At 39.6% G+C, this 21,531-nt stretch overlaps 1 protein-coding gene across 2 annotated transcripts in view; it reads right to left on the bottom strand.

Moving 5' to 3' along the window:
• Positions 1-21,531, bottom strand: part of LOC124116971 (PR domain zinc finger protein 14-like) — a 66,476-nt gene that overhangs the window by 20,552 nt on the left and 24,393 nt on the right. For both annotated transcript variants that reach the window (XM_048401483.1, XM_046478636.2), the window contains exons 4-7: positions 15,865-16,025; positions 14,538-14,805; positions 6,039-6,168; positions 5,753-5,879 (exon numbers count right to left, since the gene is read on the bottom strand). In XM_048401483.1, coding sequence (XP_048257440.1) covers positions 5,753-5,879; positions 6,039-6,168; positions 14,538-14,805; positions 15,865-16,025 — 686 coding nt within the window. The remainder of the gene's footprint in view (positions 1-5,752; positions 5,880-6,038; positions 6,169-14,537; positions 14,806-15,864; positions 16,026-21,531) is intronic.

The raw sequence follows: 21,531 nt of genomic DNA, 5'->3' as shown, positions 1-21,531 counted from the left end.
TAAATGGTCGAGCCTGGACCAGACAATCCAGTGATTGACATCATGAACATCGATCTACGCAATTGGGATAGGATGGCATGCATCAACCAAGTCAGTGTGCCTAACCGCCAAATCACGTTGGTCGCTTCTTACGACAAGCATGGTCGCCTTTTACAGCAAGAATGGGTTGCTGAAGATCTATTCCTCCCCGGACCTTCACGGGTATTTTCAGATAGGTATGCACTCGGCAAGTAGACACTAGCCAGGTCTTAAAAGGGCAAGAATCGCCCTCGTCCGTGGCTATTATATACTGAACAACAAAAGTTCCTGTGACATTGAATAAAATTTAATGCAAAGTTTTTTACCAAAACTGAAACAATTTCGGTTTGCAACAGATAAAAGACTCCGTTTAGTGTTCAAATGGTTCAATTTGCCATACTGACTTCAGAAAATGAGTGATTTCATAAAAAAACAACATGAACATGCCAAAATGTCAATTTACAAATCAATAGCGTGTGTGTCCACCTCTGGCTGCGATGCAAGCAACACATCTTCGTCTCATGGAATGGAACAGGCATCGCACAAAGTCCTGTGGGATATCTGTCCATATCTGCTGGAACATGTTTCGAAGTTCCTGGAGTGTCTGTGGAACACGTGGTTGACGTCAAAGGCGCCGATCCATCTCATCCCACATGTGCTCGATTGGTGAGAGATCAGGGGAGCGAGCCGGCCTGGGGATGACATTCACGTTGTTTTGTTGAAGAGAATCCTGAACAAGTCGAGCAATGTGAGGCCGGGCGTTGTCATATTGAAAGGTAATGCCTGGGCCATGACGACGCAAAAACGGTAGAACAACAGAGGCGATGATCTCGTCGCGGTAGCGCTGTCCATTGAGATTTCCCTTTACCACTATCAAACGGGTCCTCTGTCTTGCTGTAATCTCACCCCATACCATAACGCTGCCGCCCCCGAACCAATCTTCTTCCATGACACAATGATTGACGTAACGTTCACCTCGACGTCGGTACACACGAATCCGTCCATCGCTGTAGCTGAGGTGAAAACGGACTCGTCAGTGAATAGAACTTGTCCCCACTGTATGGCCGTCCAGCGTAGACGTTGTCTGCACCACTGTAGACGTGCTTGACGGTGGTTTCCTGTCAAAATGGGACGTCTGGCGGGTCTTCTGGCGACAATCCCTGCACATCTGAGGCGACGACGTACGGTTTGTGAAGATATTCGTCGAAGGCCAGGGATGCTTCTTGCAGTCACTGTTGCTGGCTGGAATCGATTTCGTAGGTGTGTTGTTCGAATCCAGTTGTTTTGTCGATTATTGGTTACGCGTGGCCTTCCACTTCGAGGATGGTGTCTGACTGCATTCGTCTGTTGCCAACGTTGCCATAAACACCAAATGGTGTTTCTGTGGACGTTAAATTGTCTTGCAACATCACGTTGACTCGATCCTGCTTCAAGCATACCAATGGCACGCAGACGCTCAATTCGTAATGTTGAATAATTGCGTAATTTTGTTGTTTTTCTGAGTGGTTGTTGTCAGCACGATGATAAACAATGCATATGGAATTCCGTTAACGCACATGTTTTTATACTCATTCTTGGGTAATGAAATGCATGGGGCTTGCATAAAAGTCAACTTTTGCATGGAATGCATGCTTTTCTGTAAAAGTTGCGTTTTTGTGTCTATATTCCATACATGTACTACAATATTGAAAACCAAACTTTACTTGTTTGAAAAATACACTAAAATATCACAGGAACTTTTGTTGTTGAGTATATTATAGGGACAGCCAACCTTCCTGAAACTGTCACATCACGAATTTTTCGAATGACGTTGTTTGTCTCTATATTTTATGAGCGCCTCATCTGCCATCACTACCACAAGTAAACTAACAATATCTGCTGCCCGAAAGTTTCTTATTGTTTCTTAAAGTTGCTTTAAAGTTACTGTAGCATACTGTAAAAACAGTCTTATACTGTTTCAAATATTTCAATTGGCACAGAAGAAAGATTATTTGCTATTAACCAACGAAAATAGTTTTGCATTATAAAGAAGTAAAAGCAAGTATTCCGTTTTAATGTGTGTTTGACCCTGACCTTCATCACAGGTCGTCGAAAATCTTCAGAAATAGCGTATGAGAAGAACTGAGAAAACATTTGGCAAGTAAGACATTGTGCAGACATTAATACAACACTGACACTCCTTTATATGTGAATTATATAACCAACCAACTGTCATAGTTGCATCACGATCACCCAGACTTGACCAACATTAATACACTATGGTATATCTTCCCAGAAATTTAAAATACAGACTTAACAGCAAAACATTAAAATTATTAAGCAAGTAGTACATGTTTTGTAATATTTACTACTGTGATGCCATTTGGGACAATATATACGGGGATTTAGCTATCAAACTGGAAGTACTACAGTTTGGGGCACCACTCGACACACTAATCGGCATAGTCTGTTCAAGGGAACTGGCTTACTCTTCTGTAAGAAGGGCGCCGTATTCATAAAGGATACAATTTCTACCAAATGGACATGTGTGACATTAATTAATTTACGGGAATAGAATACAATTTTTCACTTCATCTATGATGAAAATAAAATCGATTGAAACACTACATAATATTCAATGGTTTGGGAGGGTACGGTTTATTCAGTTTACAAATTATACTTGCATACCCCCTGAAATATTTCTTTATGCAAATTTAGTATATTTTATCCTGTTTTGTAAATATGAAGATGATTTATATAGACATTTTGTTGTCAATATAGTGATCCCCTTCCTCTGACTGTTCCTCTGAAACAAGTTGATATCAAATCCTGTTTTCACTGATACTCAAGCTCCTAAGTGTCACTCTAAATCAACGATAAAAATAACCTACGAAATTCCATGAATTCAGTTTACAGTAACAGAATACGAAGCATATATATATATATTTAATTATTTAAGGATTGACTGTGTATTTTTTTCGGTTCATTGAGGTATGAATCGAAAAACCGATGTGCAAACTGTATGCATCCGCGTATCAGGGATATATTTTGTAAATAACTACACATCCAGTAATTCAAATAAATCAAATTGACACCAATGGGAAGATGGTTTCACATATTTTAAGCAGCATCCACGTCAATGATTATGTCATCAATCCAATAAGTTTTGATATGGACCCTTAATGTCCCGTGTTCATACCATACTAATACTGTCTATGTTTGGTATAAGTATAAATACGATACGATACATACGTAGAGGTGAACAAAAAGTGGAAAGAGTATTTTTGGCGATCAACTAAAAAACGCAAGACATCAAATCTTTAAAAGCCTTTTACGACTGGTAGATTAACACACACACACACACACACACACACACACACACACACACACACACACATAAAGAAATATAATAGTTGAGTATTTACGAATAGGTGTGTGGTGTTTACATCTATGTGTACAGCAGTTGCATTGTTCTATTAGGAATATACTTGATATACATGACGTCTATTTATGTGTTAACAATAATGTAACTCAGATTCCGAACATTACGAATAGTGTATAACGTCCAGTTATAAATAAAGACAGCTTTCTTCATGTACCCTGAAGAACTATTTTCCCGTCCTCTTCCAAGATTCAAGAGAAAGCAAAAATTGTGCAGGGTTTATTCTACAAACTATTTAATGGAATGTGATAACACAGATACAATATGTCACTGTACAATATGACACCAGAGGTAGGGCGACCCTAAGTTACTGTCAGTCGATGCAAATACGACTATGCAGAAACTGATCAATACCATGTCGGTTCATTTGGATTGCTGACATGTATTAGGTCTGCCGTCACTCTGATTCTTTTGAGGGGAATTTGCACTCCCCTGATTTTCCAGAGGACAATGGTGTAATATTGTCTTCTTTATCAAAGCTCAACAATCATTCGCCAACAACAGGCAGATGGGCTTTTACAGGACAGCCTAAACACTTAAAAGCTCTTTAAAATCGAAGTCTCTATCACAGCAGAAATAGAGTTATTCTGAAATGTCCGTTCTCCATAAAATGTTTTATTTGAGAGCAGTTCTGAGCACCAGAGTTGTGCTGATGGGTCGATGTCAAACTGCAAACTGTGTGGTGGATGCCTCTCGACCAGGGAACGGCCAGGTTGGGCCTTTTGTTCTTTCCATCGAACGTTCTCAGCCCAATCGAACTCGAGAGCTTGGAGACGCTTCGACACTCACGCACTGTATTGGGGGAATCTTGCCCGAGCGGACTAGGCTCTAAACGAGAAGGACGTAGTTTATCAGATGAGTTAACATTGGATGGTGCTGGTAGTGTAATGACACCGGGTGGTTGTGGAGGGAGCTCTTGGTAGTGATTAGAAGAGATGACAGAATGACCAGCGACATCAACCCTTCCTTTGATCTATTAATAGTTATTGTCGTTCTAGAATCCCATTTTTCAAGACAAATCAAACACTTTTTCATTTGATTCAGTTCAATATTTCAAAAGAATAATACCCCTTCCCCATCGTTGAGGATACGTATACCAGTCAACGTGTATTATTATACCTGAATGTGATATCTAGATGAAATTTCTCCTAAAATAGACATTGATTGAGTCCATATATTTTATGGCATTCGGTTGGAATATTAAATATAATAAAAATAAAAGTCAGTGAATGAACCATAATGAAAAAGATAAATAGGATAAATTGATCTAAAACATATCTTACATTTGCATAAAATGCATATAAAACAATGTCCATTTTAATCAAGTTTTCTTGGTGAAACAAATATATATAATAAATGTTTATTATTGTAAGCTTACTAACTTTTCAATTAGATGTAAGTTCCGAATATTCTACCAAATGGTTACAGTATGGAATACTTATACGATAATGTGCAAATATTTGCACTTGTAATTTTTTTTAATATAAGAAACACATAACAACCATTGTTGTATTAATGGCCTACGGATCCGCCGATCTCAAATTCCCTGAGTGGTAATAACAGTCATGTTAAACCTCCATGTAAATCGATATAGGTTTGGTGATGCGATGAATCGCAAAAACATAGCCTGACCACCCTATCTATGTCAGCCGACTTGCACAGGTTACCAGAAATCAATGATAACCCGGCAACGTCACGGGAGGCACAAACTTGACATTAAATTGAAGCTCCTGTAATATCTTATAAACGATTCGTTCAAGGACTATCGCTGTCTGTCAAGACAGTGTGACAAATCATGTTATTAATCTGGCAGGTGTGTCGTTGAACCGTCAGTCAGCCTAATAACTTAGTGCACGCGAAAATTCATCATCTGTGTGCAATATAATAACACATGTACAGTCAACCTAAGAGGCAATGTCTCGTTGTTTTCAGTACCACATTTAGGCAGCTATAGATACCAAATATTGAATAGTTATATGTGTTATTAAGTGAGACATACGCGACACGAAACGTACTTTTTACCTGTAGTAGTAATCGTAAATTACTTACCCGCGACACGTGAAGATTCCGGGGTAGAATAGGTCTTCAGCAACCCATGTTTACCGTAAAAGGTGACTTTGCTTGTCGTAAAAGGCGACTAACGGGATCGGGTGGTCAGGCTCGCTGACTTGGTTGATGTATGTCATCGATCCCAATTGCTCGGATCGATGCTCATGATATTAATCACTGGATTGTCTGGTCCAGACTCGATTATTTACAGACCGCCGTCATATATTGCTGAGTGCGGCGTTAAACAACAAACAAAAAACTTACCCGCATGTGTTTGTTGAGACTGGACGACTGACTAAAACTCTTGCCGCAAACGATGCACTTGTGAGGCCTGTGTTTTTCGTGAACGTGGAGGATGTGGATGCGAAGTCTGTCTCGCTTTTCAAAAGACCTTGAAACATTAAATAAGACCGGTCATACCATATTTTTGATCGACATATAAATAAACTTCTCGCTAAGAATGCAAATTGTAGTTTTCTTTTAATAAGTCAAGCTGATCAAACGTTAAGGAACGGAGTCTGACATACAATTGGTGTTCGAAGTATCTCACCTGCTACATAGGTGACACGGGTATTTCCTGTCTCCCTGGTCGACACATCGTGTGTACTTCAAGTGTTTGTCTCGGTAGTACTTGTACGCAAACACCTTGCCACACCGCTCGCATTGGTACCCCTCACTGGCTGTGCAGTAACACATGTTCAGTTTATTATTCAGGCAACATATATAAAATTGAGTAAATGTAGCGTATGCTAACATGTCAGCTGAGGACGAAACGACAGTTACATGTGTATTTGAGTCCGGTAGAGCCATTACTCGAATTGCAAATGTACTCGAATGCAATCAGATATAACAATTTAATGCCTTTTTCATGCAACCTTGAAGAAAACTAGCAAAAACGGTAGATGTTTGCATTAAATGCGAAAAAAAAGAATAAAAGGAAGTAAATTCATGTACTTTTCCTATAATGTCCGATTGTAAAATACTAACGCTTTGGACTTAAATTGTGTAAAGTGAAATGCACGCCTAGCCTGATTATTTTACGTCTGTTTTTGGACAACACATTCCATTCACATAAATACATGAAAATCCCATGGTTCCAGCGACAAAACGAAGCAAGGTAACAATTCGGACATATTTAGGCCAAATTCTAGTGTAATAATTCGGGGAAATGTTCCAAGCCGCAGAGGTCTACAAGCACATACACGGGAAGAGATCCCGGTTGGCTAGTAGTGTCCTCGCAGTTTAAAAAGGTGATTATAGATAACCCGGTGACCTCGAGTACACTTGGGATATATGTTTTTTTTTATCGTTGAACCTTTTCGACGCATTTCAATTCATGGATCAAGCTGGACTTACATGAGGCAAGTACCATTTGCCTTTAAGGGGATGACATCAGGTCAATCATCGTGTTATATGCGTCTAATGTGGCAATGTGAACAATTGCACAACACGCGGGCTATTGTTCAATAAGTCGATAATGTAGAAACCAAACAGGTATGTTTCCCACATTGGCTATAAATCAACCACAACTCCTTTTTATTATGTTTTGGCAGTAGCTGAAAATGTTGACCCACATATGAGCGATACCAGCAATGCATTATATCAATATTGGTAGCGTCTATCTACTAACCATAGGTGATTCACATGTCAGCAATGAAATAGAAATGTGTTCTCATGAATTACAGAAATAAAGTAAGACCCAAGCCATATCTCATGTGGATGCCAGTTTTGGATGATAAATGTCTAATACCATTGATGTTTAATATCAGCTTTGTCCTGCCTCAAAAGTTCAAACTGCAAGCATAGGCGGAGTTAAAAATGTAAAGTGTCCATAATTATCTTACTGTAAATTGTTTATATCACACTGTTCACAAACCGTTCAATGTGTGAATGAACTTGACATTTGCCACGACATTAACACATGGCAAGTATTGTAGAAAGTGTTCAAATGTATAATCAATAATTTACAAATGTTGTTTTTACCGCGGGGGCGGTCAGGTAACCTAGTGGCTGAAGCGTTCGCTCGTCACGCCGAAGACCCGGTTTCGAATCCCGACATTGGTACAATGTGTGAAGCCCATTTCTGGTGTCCCCCGCCTTGATATTGCTGGAATATTGCTAAAAGCAGCGTAAAACCATACTCACTCACTGTTTTACTGTCATTCGTTAAACCATACAAATCATGCTTTTTTAATTAAACTGTTTACAAGTCATTTAATGAGAACATGACCAATAAAGTTTTCTTGACATTTTACACATGGCATATGAAATGTGTTCATTGAAGAATGCTAGATACGAATTATAGAATATAATCTTAAGGTTTGAGCAACAAAACCTTACTCCATGATTACGTATTTTGAAAGCTTTGTCATGTTCAAGTTATTAATACTCAGTAGATTTCTCTATATGGTATACAATTTACGTTCAATTCTAATAATTTCATACTTTGTAGTTTACTAGTCTCGCCGAATAATATCGTAACAATGTTTGCTTAAATTTGAAGTCCTCTGGTTTCGCCGAGGAACACTGCAACAATGTTATTTTGTAGGTATTTGCCGGCTCTCGGGCTCTCGGCCCAACTCCTACTCAGTTACGCAAAGAAAAATAGTTCTTTGAATGTATAAAACATAATCTAGAAATATGTCAACATAATTTTATTCTCCGAACAAATTTACAAACAATAGTTGGGATAAATCAAATCTTAAAAAGAGGTTACAGGAAAGTGAACAAAAATATAAACATGACCTCGATGCACCGAGGCGAGGTCAACCTTCAAGCGAGGATTTATATATGACGTCACAAAAGTTTGTAAAGAGGTGCATTTCGAGTCGAACGGGAGCATGCGGTTGAAATTTATACTAACTGCTGTTGAAAATGAAGTTGATGGAGCAGTTATGGAAAACGCCCCGACGCGTGAACCATTGGCAAATTGGGAATATCACCGATTTATGAATGTGTTGTTTGTGTTTGGATAATCGCAAACCAATTCGGACGATGTGGAAAGGACTGGTGGGATTGAACCGAGTGCTCTGAAACTTGTGTGTTTTGTGTTATTAATTTTCAACGTCAGGGTGTGTTATAAACTAAGCGGCAAAAGAAAGTATAGGCTGGCAATTTGTAATTTTCCTAAAAACAGCGATAACAAGTGGAAAGTGGGTATTGGGAATATGACTGCCCAGGAACAGGTACCAAAAAACACCTCACCCGAACGCGCCACCTTTGGCGGCGCTCGTGCGGTGACTAAAAAATGGTGAAACAGGTTTCCCGCCTATGGCATAAACTGCACGTGTATGTTAGCTGTATAAATGCATTCGACTGCAGAGTATAACCACACGTGATGAAAGAACACAGGAGAAGAGAGAGAGAGAGAGAGAGAGAGAGAGCATTCGGTATGGCCGAAATGGGGGCAACACAGGTCCAAATTGCCAGAAGGTTTGGTTGTACACCATTGACAGTAGCCAGGCTGATTCAACGGTACAAACAGACTGGGAGGACACAGGACAGGCCTAGAACCGGACGACCCCGAGTGACAACACCACTGGAAGACGGTCAGATACGGCTCATTCACCTGCGAAACAGATTCGTAACGGAGACGGCGACGACAGCAACTGCGTTGGGACATCCCATTAGCCAACGTACAGTACTACGACGACTTCGTGCTGCTGGAATCCGAACATATCGTCCTTTCCGAAGAATGGTACTGACTGCTCAACATCGACGCCTTAGACTGCGATGGGCGAGGCAGGTTCGACGCTGGTAAGTGAGAAATTGGCGTCGAGTGCTGTTTATTGATAAAAGTCGGTTTAACTTGTTACGAAATGACGACAGAGAACGAGTTTATCGACGCAGAGGGGAACGTTTGGCTCCGGCGTGTATTCGAGAGGTCCATCCATTCGGCGGGGGAGGTGTCATGGTGTGGGGCGGTATTTGTGGAGATCAGAAGTCTGATTTGGTGATTATACAGGGAAACCTGAACGCTGTGCAGTACAGAGACCAAGTGTTGCAGCCAGTTGTGCTTCCGTTCTTACAAATCCAACAGCAGGGGACATTGTTTCAACACGACAATGCCAAGCCCCATACTGCAAGACTGACTCCAGAACTTTCTAAACCAGCAGAACGTTGACGTTTTGCCTTGGCCTGCCCACTGACCCGATATGAATCCTATTGAACATCTGAGGGACCATCTTCACAGACAGATAAGAGCACGCCATCAGCCTCCTGTCAACAGACAGCAGGCCCCGAGAGACGAGTGGCAACAGATTCCAGTCCACGTCATCAGAAGACAGACGTCATCCAGGAGGCGGCGTATCACAGCATGCATTGAGGCAGCTGGAGTTCATACGCGCTATTGAAGGCAACTGTGTCGACAATGAACTTGTAGTGTGTCTGACAATTGTTTGGTGACATTTCAGACAACTTTTGAAAATGAAATTTCTTACCCCACCATTGTTTACCTTGAGCTTACATTACCTGTGATTGCACAATTTCATTCAAACTGTGCTTGATCAATTGTTACCCCTCCCTAGATTATATTATAATTCACAACAAACTATTTTTTTATCGTTCATGGAACTCGACCTATACTTTCTTTTGCCGCCCAGTTTATTTGGAGTTTGGGATTTGTCGTGTGTGCTGTAATACTTTACTTAGCTGGTGTTTGTCACCTGAGATGGATCTACTGTATGAACTGATGCCAGCTTCATTTCTGTGTCCCGTCATTCCTCATGCGCCGCCGTTTCTCGGCCTAGAATGCACGGAGAAGGTCGGCCAACTCAGAAACCGGAATATTAATTCCGTCTATGGATATTTTCTTGTCTCCGATGACCGATCGGTAAAACAGGTTGGTAAGTTTTTTGTTGTTTTTAAAAATTTAAGTTTCTTTCCTTACCTTTTTTTCTCAAAATCTTACATTTATATTCTCGATACGATAGTGAATCCGCGTTTAGTTTGGGATTGATTAGGAGCAGTCGCTTTGATCTATGTCAGCGGCCACATCTGAGCCACATTGGCCACATTGTTTTCATTGGTGCTAGATTCCTGTCATTTCCGAAAACAAGGCATCAAAGTCAATATCGCTTTATAAATTAATTTCGTTCACCTCAGTAATTTTACAGAATTCATCTTCTTCACTTGCGTTATTAATATTGAAAGATAGCCATTCCATATCCAAATCACCGTGAGGACAATCCATTTTGTTTCATGTAGCAGCTAGACGACATTAAACACCAGTACCAAAGCATTCATTTATTTTTAAGTCAGATTAAATGTTACAAGACAAGGCACAAATACTAAATTAATTATATTCCCGATAAATGCGGGGATTAAAAAGAAAATAGAAAAAGGAGTTGATTGTAAACACCCATCGAGAATTCGGGGAAACCCCGGAAAGTAGTTCCGGCAAAAGTTCACACAATCAATTTCACAAAATATTGTTCACATCGTGTGAACTTTTCAGCCCGTTCACAGGAGTGTGAACACGAAATGTCTGATCACGTGACTACCCATTCAGCCAATCAGCATGATAGAAACAGTGTAAACTTTAAAGGATGAAATTATAAAAATCATATGAGCCTTAGGGTCATATCACGCCACGAGACAACAGTATATCGTTTCCGTCATTGCTGAAGTCATTCGAATGTTATTGTGACGTGAGGTCGGAATGACGTTACACCAGAAACGACGTAATAGCTGAAAATTGTTGACAAATTGTGGTTTCGCTGCTGTTGCGACTTGCTGTCCCAAAACTATAATTCGTCTTTGTATGTAGACATCTTCTTCGGTAATAAATAGGATATCATATTCGTGTACATGTCATATATTGTTTGCGACACCGACTCTCTCGGGAAATACCGGAATTTAGACTCTCGTGTCGTGAACATAGTATGACATAAACACTCATATAACATCCTCTATATATGTCCCTCCTCTTCAACCCTCACTTTGAAGACGAATAAAATTCAACATACATCTCACACACAGATACACTTTATAGTTTTGAATACTGTGGGGAATTCCATTCTGTGATCAATATCATCCACTGCAATTTTTTGGCAAAGCATTTTTTTTTAAATGACCTCTGAAAATAAGGAACACCATAAAAGTCGCCATTTGTTTAGAAGAATTTCAAAAATAGCATATTAGTGATCACGGGTATCTGTAGTCCTACACCATGACCGTGGAATATATTTATTTTATGAAAAAAAAAGAAATCTAGAAACGCATACAAAAGCAAGTCTAGCCAGCTCTAGCTAGCTCTATTCCACATTCCACATATGAAATCAGCATAGGGAAATTGTTTTGTATTTTTAGAGTCAAGAAGGATATTGTGTAATATAAGATTTCAGAGACTAAATGTTAGTCTAGGGTATCTGTCTTTTATGAAATCACCAATGATCATTCCAAACGTCGCCGATAACCCTAGAATCGCTTGGAAACGGCGTAAACACGTACGCCGAAATGAACTTTCCGCCATATTGGATAGCTTTACGTATACCGGTTTTGAGACGCCTGTAACAACGCGTATATTTCAAACTCAGCTACGATACATATATCCCTGAATTCATAAAACATTTTAGAATCAAATGACAAATGGTCATTGTCACCAATACAAAGTGTCTAGATGAAATCAAGTAAAATAAATAAGTTGTGAAAACGAACGCTGTGCATGGAAAGCTGCACTTGTTTGAAATGTAAACAAAGCAAAATTCAGGTTTTACGCAGTGTAGCATTTTCTCCTATTCTCAGCTACCAATTCTTCTCTTCGTTGCATAAATCAGCTCAAGATTTACAGAATATGCATTGGAAGAGAATGGTAGGAAGAACAAGGGAACTTAAAATAGATACATTTCCTTGATGTGATAAATTCAACAGAAATTGTATATCTTTTATACATTTCTTCACACATTTAATTTCACTATGGATATTTATCAATGTTCAATATGATATCATACCTAGATTTTGGCCACAAAATGTATGAACCTTTGATAATCTCCTGTTTGTTTGAATATTGTTTACATAAGTAATTGATATGTTTATAGTGTCGTATATATACGATATTTTTTTTCCTTTAGACAAGTGTTAGAAGATAAAACATTTTTGTAAATGTAGCTGGAACATGTACGTATTTCTTTGGAGAGTAATAGTCAATATTATAATTTCATATAAACTGGTTAGCCGTTCCATTTTCTTTTAAAACTATAACTGAATATATTTGTTTAACAAATTGGATAACATTTCTTTTTAAATATATGTACACATTATTAGAAGAAGTGTCTTAGTCTTGGAATTGTGTTTTTATGTCGTCAGGTGCGCGTTAGTCACAAACGATTTACGAATTATTCCTCTCGTTTTGCATTATATAATCAATGGGTACACCCTTTTTTTAAATATTGTGCTCACATGATAATAAACTGTTCACTATATATCTCCAAGAATTGTAGAAAGTATTAAAATTACAAACCGTGCCATGTACCCCGTTTGTCGAACCCTTTACGATTTTCCTGATAATTCTATACCAAAGGAGCTTTCTGAGCATCCTTTATTGTATAATTCTGAGACGAGATGAAGAGAAATATCACGCAAGTTTACACTCACGTCCCAATACCCTATGACGTAATCGTTTTGCAAGACCCACCGGCAAAACAATGCCATGTGAGGTCAGCCTAGCAACAGGGTTGCTGGGGTCATCGTGTATGCATAAGCTCCTATCAGTGATCTATCATTTCTAAACGCAATGTCATTGAAAAAGCCCAAGGATGTCAATATTTGTTAGTGAAACTTCAATCTGCCAACAGAGGGCGCTGGCATATTGGCTTGACGGAAATAGCCGAACGTGAGATAGGTGAAACTTGTTCCCACGTAGCACGCGCTTTGGCAATACACAATGTGTAATACAGCTTTATAGATTACTACACGAGTGTCTGCCAGATACCATTTATCTTACACCGAGTTGTTTCAAAATGTATCCAACGAGCGAAAGCGAGTTAGAACAGCTTTGAAACAACGAGTTGTAAGATAAAATCGATAAAATAAGAATTTGTCGGGAAATGCAGATAACTACCGTCGTCGTTAAGCGTGATTTTGCGTCAGTCTTCTTGTCACACAGGACGGAAATGTTTACGATTTCTGTTGAAGTTACAAGATCATTGTAATGAATATCTTTTTAATTCCATAATTCGTTCTACGATAGTCTTTCTATGAATATTACCAAACACGTGAGCCAATATAAGCAACATGTAGACGAATGGATATATCAAAATAGGAGAGAATGCTACACAGTGTAAAATCTGAACTTTGCTTTGCTTACATTTTAAACAAGTACAGTTTTCCGAGCACAGCGTTTGTTTCCACACCTGATTAAATTCGCTTGACTTCATTTAGATAATTTATTTTGGTGACAAAGACCATTTGTCATTCGATTTTACAATGTATGAGGAATTCAGGGATGTATGTATCGCAGCTGAGTATGAAATATACGCGATGTTATAGGCGTCTCATAACCGGCATACGTGAATTGTGATTTTGTAAATCCAGTATCAATCGATCTACGCAATTAGTATACGATAGCAAGCATCAACCAAGTCAACGAACCTGACAAGCCGATCCCGTTAGTCGCCTCTTAAGACAAGCATGGGTTGTTGAAGACCTATTCTAACCCGGATCTTCACGGCTGTGATTTTGTCTACTTGTTGGAGCAAACCGAATATTAACGTACACTGTATATTAGTAAATGGAAACTGTTGTGCTTTTCTTATCCATAATATAAATAGTTTAATACTTGGTTTCGTTTCTTTCCTGAGAACATATTCTTAGATTACCTGTAAGATTCATTCTTGGCACGTACTCGTAACTCTCATCGCCTTCACGTATATAAATTTATTCATTTCACACTGATTGACGAACTGGCAAGTTCCACATGATACTCTTCGAACCACGGATGACATGTCACTAATGTGGCTAGTCTCCTATGATGTTTGGTATGAACAATCAAGTCAGAAAAACATTATATGGAGTGACCTTAACTTAGATGAGGAGAAGCTATGCCACTCACCATCTGCCTCTTCCTGGGCTCCACCGTCAGCCATTTCTTTGAGGGCGACCGGAACCCCCATGAACTGGAGGTAACAGTCCCCATACCACACTAGCAGCTCCGTACCCTGGGGGACGTCTTTACATGCTTCGTACCAGATGTCTCCATCAACCTGCACAGCTAGAAGGTTCTGCTCCTGGGCATATCGTGCACAGTTCACATACGTCATCCAGTTTCCTGCATTGCCTCGTCCATCCACAAAATGGCTTAATTTTCCTTCCTGAAACACCTATAGGACACATTATGCCAGTATTTTTTAGTCTTTTTCAAGCACTTGTGAGCCAGAAAAATATCAATATCAACATTCTCAATATCAGTAAGATATTTTGTATGTAGATGCAGGACATATCCATATACATTTAATTTTGATTCCTAACTTTACGGGGGCTCATGTTTGAATTAACATTGCATAGCTTAAATTATGAATTTTACAGGAGTGAGTAATGATTGCGGTAAAACGTCACAGTCGGCAATAAGCCACTTACATACACTTGCTGTGGAAACTATATATCCGAATGAATCGGTCGGTATAAGGTTTGCAGTGATTTCAAGAATTCCATATCACTATTTCAGTGCGAAACCTGACACATCTAATTTGGCATCAATTCACATTTAACCCCATGTCGATATTCCATCTATGTGGGGGATGCCTGTTTTTGACTGAGTGAGTGAGTGAGGTGGGTTTCACGCCGCTTTGAACAGTATTACAGTTATATCACGGCGTGTCAGCTTAATGTGGGAGGAAAGCCCAAAAGTGATGCAGGTTCCAGACGTTTACCACTTTGGTGAAACCCACGAGGACGGGTATGGTGCTGGGAAACCTAGAAACACCAGAAACCAGGGATTCCCAGGACGTTCATAGGTGGCTGGCTTGTCCAAGGGACGCAACTCTTCATTGCTAATTGCGGCGCCTTGGACGACTAGTCCACCCGTGCTCCCGTAAATGATTGAGTCATTGGCAGTGGTTAATATCATGAACAACGCCCGACACTGACGTGATACGATGACACGTAATCAATCAATATCGTTCTCAAGACTTAAGTTATTGTTTATACCTGCAGCTACTTAAACAGATGACACACAACCAAATTTACATTATGTCTGCTCGATTTGTTTGCCCTCTAGTTACCAAGTTCTAGCACACTATCAATTCGAATTAAAATGAAGTTTCTTAAGTGTATGAAACAACATTAATAGTTTAACCCTAACGTTTTCAGAATAGATTTACAAATCGTATATTTCAGAGTGTAATGCTATCGTGTAAAAGGGTTTGTTCGATATGACATACCTCCCACATTAGTGAGTTGTCGTCAAGGGTCTTGATCTCACTTGTATTCACCACTCTACCTTTGAATGGACCGAATCGTGTACCTTTGCAGATGACTGTCTTCGTGCAAAACGACCCATAGTGAATGGTTCCTGCAAATGTGGTTTGATAAATAGCCACTCCTGTAAGGAAAGCAAATAATATGTTATGTTTTGAAACTAATCTACACATCGATTAATATAAGCAAAAAACACAACCTAAATGAATTGTCAGAGAAAGTATACACATGCACAAAAGTTAAGCGCCACCATATTCAGTCTCTTGATTTCACGTGTGGGAATCAGAAATACGAAATATGATGATGTATGACTGAATTAGGCTTCCATAGTTTCATGAACCCAAATTTGTCCAGATACCACAAGGAAAGCGTGCTTTACGTGTTACTGCAGTTCCCCTTTCCTATAAATAGTGAAATTCAAGTTTCAGACACGTGGTTGCATTTTGCTCTTGTGTGAGATTCCCCTTCCAATAGAGGTTGAAAATCAGCTATGGTGAGGGAGAAAGTTAACGAACGCTGAAAGATGGCAAGAGATAGGCATGAAAAATGCTGGCATGTCATGCAGGGCCATTGCAAGACAAATGGCTCGTCATCACAGTGTTATCACTCGTTTGATTGTCAAACATGGTCAAACCAATGATGTCAATGACAGGCATAGGTCTGGTAGACCAAGAAAGACCACTAACAGAGGATAGACGTCTTTTCAGGATAGTCAGACGAAATCCATTTGCCACTTCAACAGATTTAAGACTACAGTGGATTACCCATCAGAGACTCTCGACAATGACCGTAAGGCGTCGCCCCAGAGCGGCTGGTTATAACGCCAGAAGACCAGTAAAACGTCCTCAACTGACTGAGAGGCACATGCGGAATCGTCTGATATGGTGTCGTGCCCGTAGTCGATAGAACTTGGCCAACTGGAGTAGGATCCATTGGTCTGACGAGTATCGAATCCTGCTACGAACTGTTGATGGTCGAACACGTGTTTGGGGGCAACGTAACACTCGTTTTGCACCAAGGAACATCCAGAAGACCTTAGCATGTGGCGGGGGTCTGTCATAATACGGGGTTGTGTTTCCTTCGGCTGCAAACTTCCGCTGGTGACAATTCGTGGAAACCTGAATTGCCAACAATACCAAGATGTCGTTCTTCGTCCACTGGTAGTCCCTCATTTTGACAACCATCCTCTTCAAACAAGACCTGTTTACATGGACGACAATGCTAGACCACACAGATCTCAGGCAGTTTTGGCTTATTTGCGTCAAGAAACTATTGCCACTCATCCTTGGCCGGCCTGTTGTCCGGATCTTAATCCGATTGAGCATCTCTGGGACATTCTTGGCCTGAAAGTCAGACATCGTGATCCCCCATTTCAAAATCTCGCAGGACTTGAAGCCGCACTTCATGAAGAATGGATCCGTTTGCCTCAGAGAAGCATTCAACGACTTGTAATGAGAATGAGGCGTAGGGTTGAAGCTGTGATCAATGTCCGCTGATCATACACACGTTACTGACGTTTCTGTCTTGCAATAGACTCTGCACTCCCTAGGGTGTCTATGTGACACCTGATATGGTCTGCTAATATCATGACAGTTACATGACAAAAACAGTTTTTCAATGTTTTCTAATCCTTCAATTTCTGGTCTTCGGTAAAATTCCTTTCTGCTCATATTCTTTTGGAACACAAGATAAACTTGCTTTGGGACAACTTTTGCATCACATGAGGCATTTACGGCTTATAACAATCGTACATCTCGTTATAATAGTCATCATTTAGTGCCAAAAGTAACAGCTCACAAATATGATGCGTGGCGCTTAACTTTTGTGCATGTGTATACATTAAGTTTAGTTATAACTTATTTATTTATCAATGATGTTTTGAAAGGAACAAGACAGAGAGCGACATGAATTATCGCGTCCTCAGACCCGATTGTTCACCCCCAACCATCAACAAAAACATGGTTTAAGTCGAAACATCACGCGGATCTGTTGATTCTCGAAGTAAAAGTATCGAGTTGTCTGCAGAACTTCTCTATTACAATCAAGGCAGGACTTTCTTTATATTCACAGAAAGTATTTGAGACAAGTGGAATTATAACCGTGTGGATTCTCAAAACCTAAAAGGATTTCCTTGTAGTTTAACAATCTCAGAAAATCTCAATTCTGTCAAAACATTAGGTTTTCAACTTTGCACACCACTATCCCACAAGGCAAACTCCATTCCTTGATCCATGATATCTGTCACTGAACGTGGTCAGCATAGATATAGTAACATATTCATCTTCAAAGATAAACAGTTTGTCCAAAATGTAAGCAAATGTCATCTGATAATAGCTGAGAAAACAGTATGTGAAATGTTGAACTTCCTCATAGATAACATCTGTGGGATAGTACTAATGGTACGGAGTCTGTTGATGTGTTATTTTAGTGCATACGAGTCAAAACTAGGAAATTCATCGCTCACTCAAACCTTTGTGTATTTTACATATGGATGTGTTTTCATTCACATAATTAGATAAAGTTGCATTGCCAGCTAGCATCAGGTCAATATTTACATCACAAGTATATTTTACTATCAACAGTAATGAGGGCATCAATTCGTTTCTACCTAATTTGGAAAAAATAAATATTCAACGAATAATTATATCAATTCTAAGGACCGCTACATCGACGTTGTGGATCCTCGTTTAAACCGTTTTCTAAATAAATAATCTTTTAATTCACTATCACCATGTCTTATAATGTTGTATGACTTATGTTATATTTTCAGAGACTATATGGGAAATCTGGTGGAACTGTAGATTTATCTGTTCTTAAACTGGATTTAAATCCAGATAAGGTTTCAATAATCATTTGTTGAATGGGTAATGTACATGTATCCCGCAATTTAATAGAGGATGGTATAAACGAGGATTCTGAAATCTTGGTACGAAATAAAGGCATGGTTATGCTATGAGTAGTTCTAAGGTTGTATGTTACGATTGTCCCGACAGAGTGAGGTGCTAGATCTTTGAGGTATGGCGGTGTTATGTTGTTATATGATTCATAAAATAAAGACAATGTACGGTTTTGCTAAGGCCCTGATAAAAGCTCTCAGGACGTTAACAAATATTATTTGTTAACAGAAGTATATCTTGGTAAACAGCTACAATTCTTGCTGTTTCCTGTTTGAGTTGTTCTATTCTACTCTTCTGCTCTTTGATACAACAGTCACAAACTTCATATACAATCCAAAATGTAGTGTAATAAACAATAACTGAAACTCTCTCGAGGAAAGAATCATCTTTGACATAGTTTCAAAGCACTATGACATGACGACTTTCCCGATGACGACAATTTTACACCCAGGTGCCACTTGCTTTCAAATGTTTTCAGGCATGCAACTTTCTATGTACTTATCTGGTTTGAATAATCGAGATGGAACGGATATAATATCTTTACCGGTCCGGTTTCCAACATCAAGTAAATATATTGTTACGTGTTGTTTTCCAAATTGAAATGTTAACCCAGAAATCAGTACGTAAAAGAACTTAGTGTGAAACCAACAAACAACCAATATGTTTGCAAATGAATACAAATTACTGCACAGTAATTACAAGGGCAGTACACAACAGAGGGGTGGTACAATCAATGGCAATATGTAATGTGATGGCAGTGGGCAGTGGTAGATACACAAATACAGTGGTGATCCAAAAGTCACCCAGCGGCGATAGTAGTCAAACTTCCGAGATGAGTGATCATCACATGAAAGCTGGTTCCGATGTGATGAAATGCGTGAGAGATGCGCAAGCAGGCTCCTGTCTCCTTATATACAACCCACCAAGCTACTGGAAATTACACAAGTGTCCCCACAACAAAGAATATTCTATATTCAATAACTTCCTGACGACTAATCACTGTCCAAACACATTGCAATGAGCGTCTACCGAATCTCAACACAAACACTGTAACACAGTTACAATCATTTTCAAACAATAAAATACACTGCCATTTTACAAAATTGTTGAACCATCTAAAATATATGAAATCGTATTTGAAGGTAAGTGTTTTAGTAAGTGAATCATGTTGCATTTGTCCTTAGATAATGACGCATGCACTTGGCTGAAGCATATATAGTTCTATGCAGATTGGGATCGGGAATCTATTAGGAAAACAGTATGGGACAGTCCGAAGCTCTGTGTAGCCACAAGTCAATATCCAAATCGTTTATAGGAAACAGCACAGAGGTAGGGTTACCGGAGCTAGTTTGGATAACACGATGAACCTGTCATTAAACCATATGCGCCAACACGTTTTAATATGTTGTTATTTGCATCAAAGCCCCCTAAGCACTTAAATGACATCAATAAATTAATGTCATGGATGTTTTTTGGCAATTGTGAATCACTAAACCTTCGAGTAGAGAGCTGTGCGACGTTCATATACATCCAGATTAAGTCTATGCTCTCATTTCCAGTAATACGGGTGTCTGCAGGCCAATATCCGTGCCTGGATATACTGCAAGGATGATTCCTTTAAGCATCTATGTAACAGACCATGTATCTTGTTTGTGTAAAGCTGAAACATCGTTTTCGTTGTGAACGGCCGATAGATGTAAAGTTAAAGAAAACATCAGTGTGAATTCTCTACAACACATAGGTTGGGAAAAATCAAATGATTCACTTCCGGTGATTTTTTAACAATATTGGTTTTTAGGTTATACCTAACTAAACATAAGTGATAACGCTACATCCGCACGCAGTTATTAACAACTTAATATTATTTGAATCACACATAAAATATTTAGCAGTACAAGCATCAATCGCTGGATTGTTCAGGTGAACAGATGCCCTCATCACATCAAGGGGCAATCACTCGCAATTTCAACTAGCATTTATTTATTCTTATTGCGTCCGATGTGATGCAGGTCTTAGGCGTTTTAGACTTTGGAGAAAATCACGAGCACAGGTAAACTACAACGCAAAAGTTTGTTATCGTGTTCTGCAGTAAAATTGCGAATAATCCGTGGATTTCCGGAAAACTATTTTATTGCTTTATGGCACAAATTAGGAGTTTTATGGGTCAAAGTTTATAAAATTCATCATTACCTCGTCCAGAAAAATGAAATTTGATGATAAAAAACAAAGCAGATGACAATGAAACCGATCGCCCAAACGCATCACGGCAACGGCCACGGTAACCCGATGCACGTGAGTTCCGTGCAAATTGAAATGCACATGCGTCACCACGTCATCGCCGAGACCGTCTTCAGTGGGCAACACAGCACCAGCATTGGCGCCACCAGCAGTGGAGAAGAGTCCTCTTCTCAGAGGAGAGGCGTTACTGTATCTCAACAGCAGATGGCAGAGAGAGAGAGAGAGAGAGAGAGAGAGAGAGAGAGAGAGAGAGAGAGAGAGAGAGAGAGAGAGAGAGAGAGAGAGAGAGAGACGCCGCGGGGAACGTTATTCGGATGCTTGTGTTGACGAGAGAGACTCGTTGGGTGGTCCGAGCATCATGGTGTGGGGTGGAATTGGTCTTGCACAGAGGGTCGGCCCTGTGGTCTTCCAGAACATCAGTCCGGGGAGAGGCAATGGTGTCACAGCAGCTCGGTATATTGATCAAGTCTTGAGACCACACGCCATACCTCATTT

Source organism: Haliotis rufescens, unplaced genomic scaffold (genome assembly GCF_023055435.1).
Source record: "Haliotis rufescens isolate VD_foot unplaced genomic scaffold, xgHalRufe1.0.p SCAF_22, whole genome shotgun sequence".
Taxonomy (NCBI): Eukaryota; Metazoa; Mollusca; class Gastropoda; order Lepetellida; family Haliotidae; genus Haliotis; species Haliotis rufescens.
This window is presented reverse-complemented; position numbering and strand designations above follow the sequence as displayed.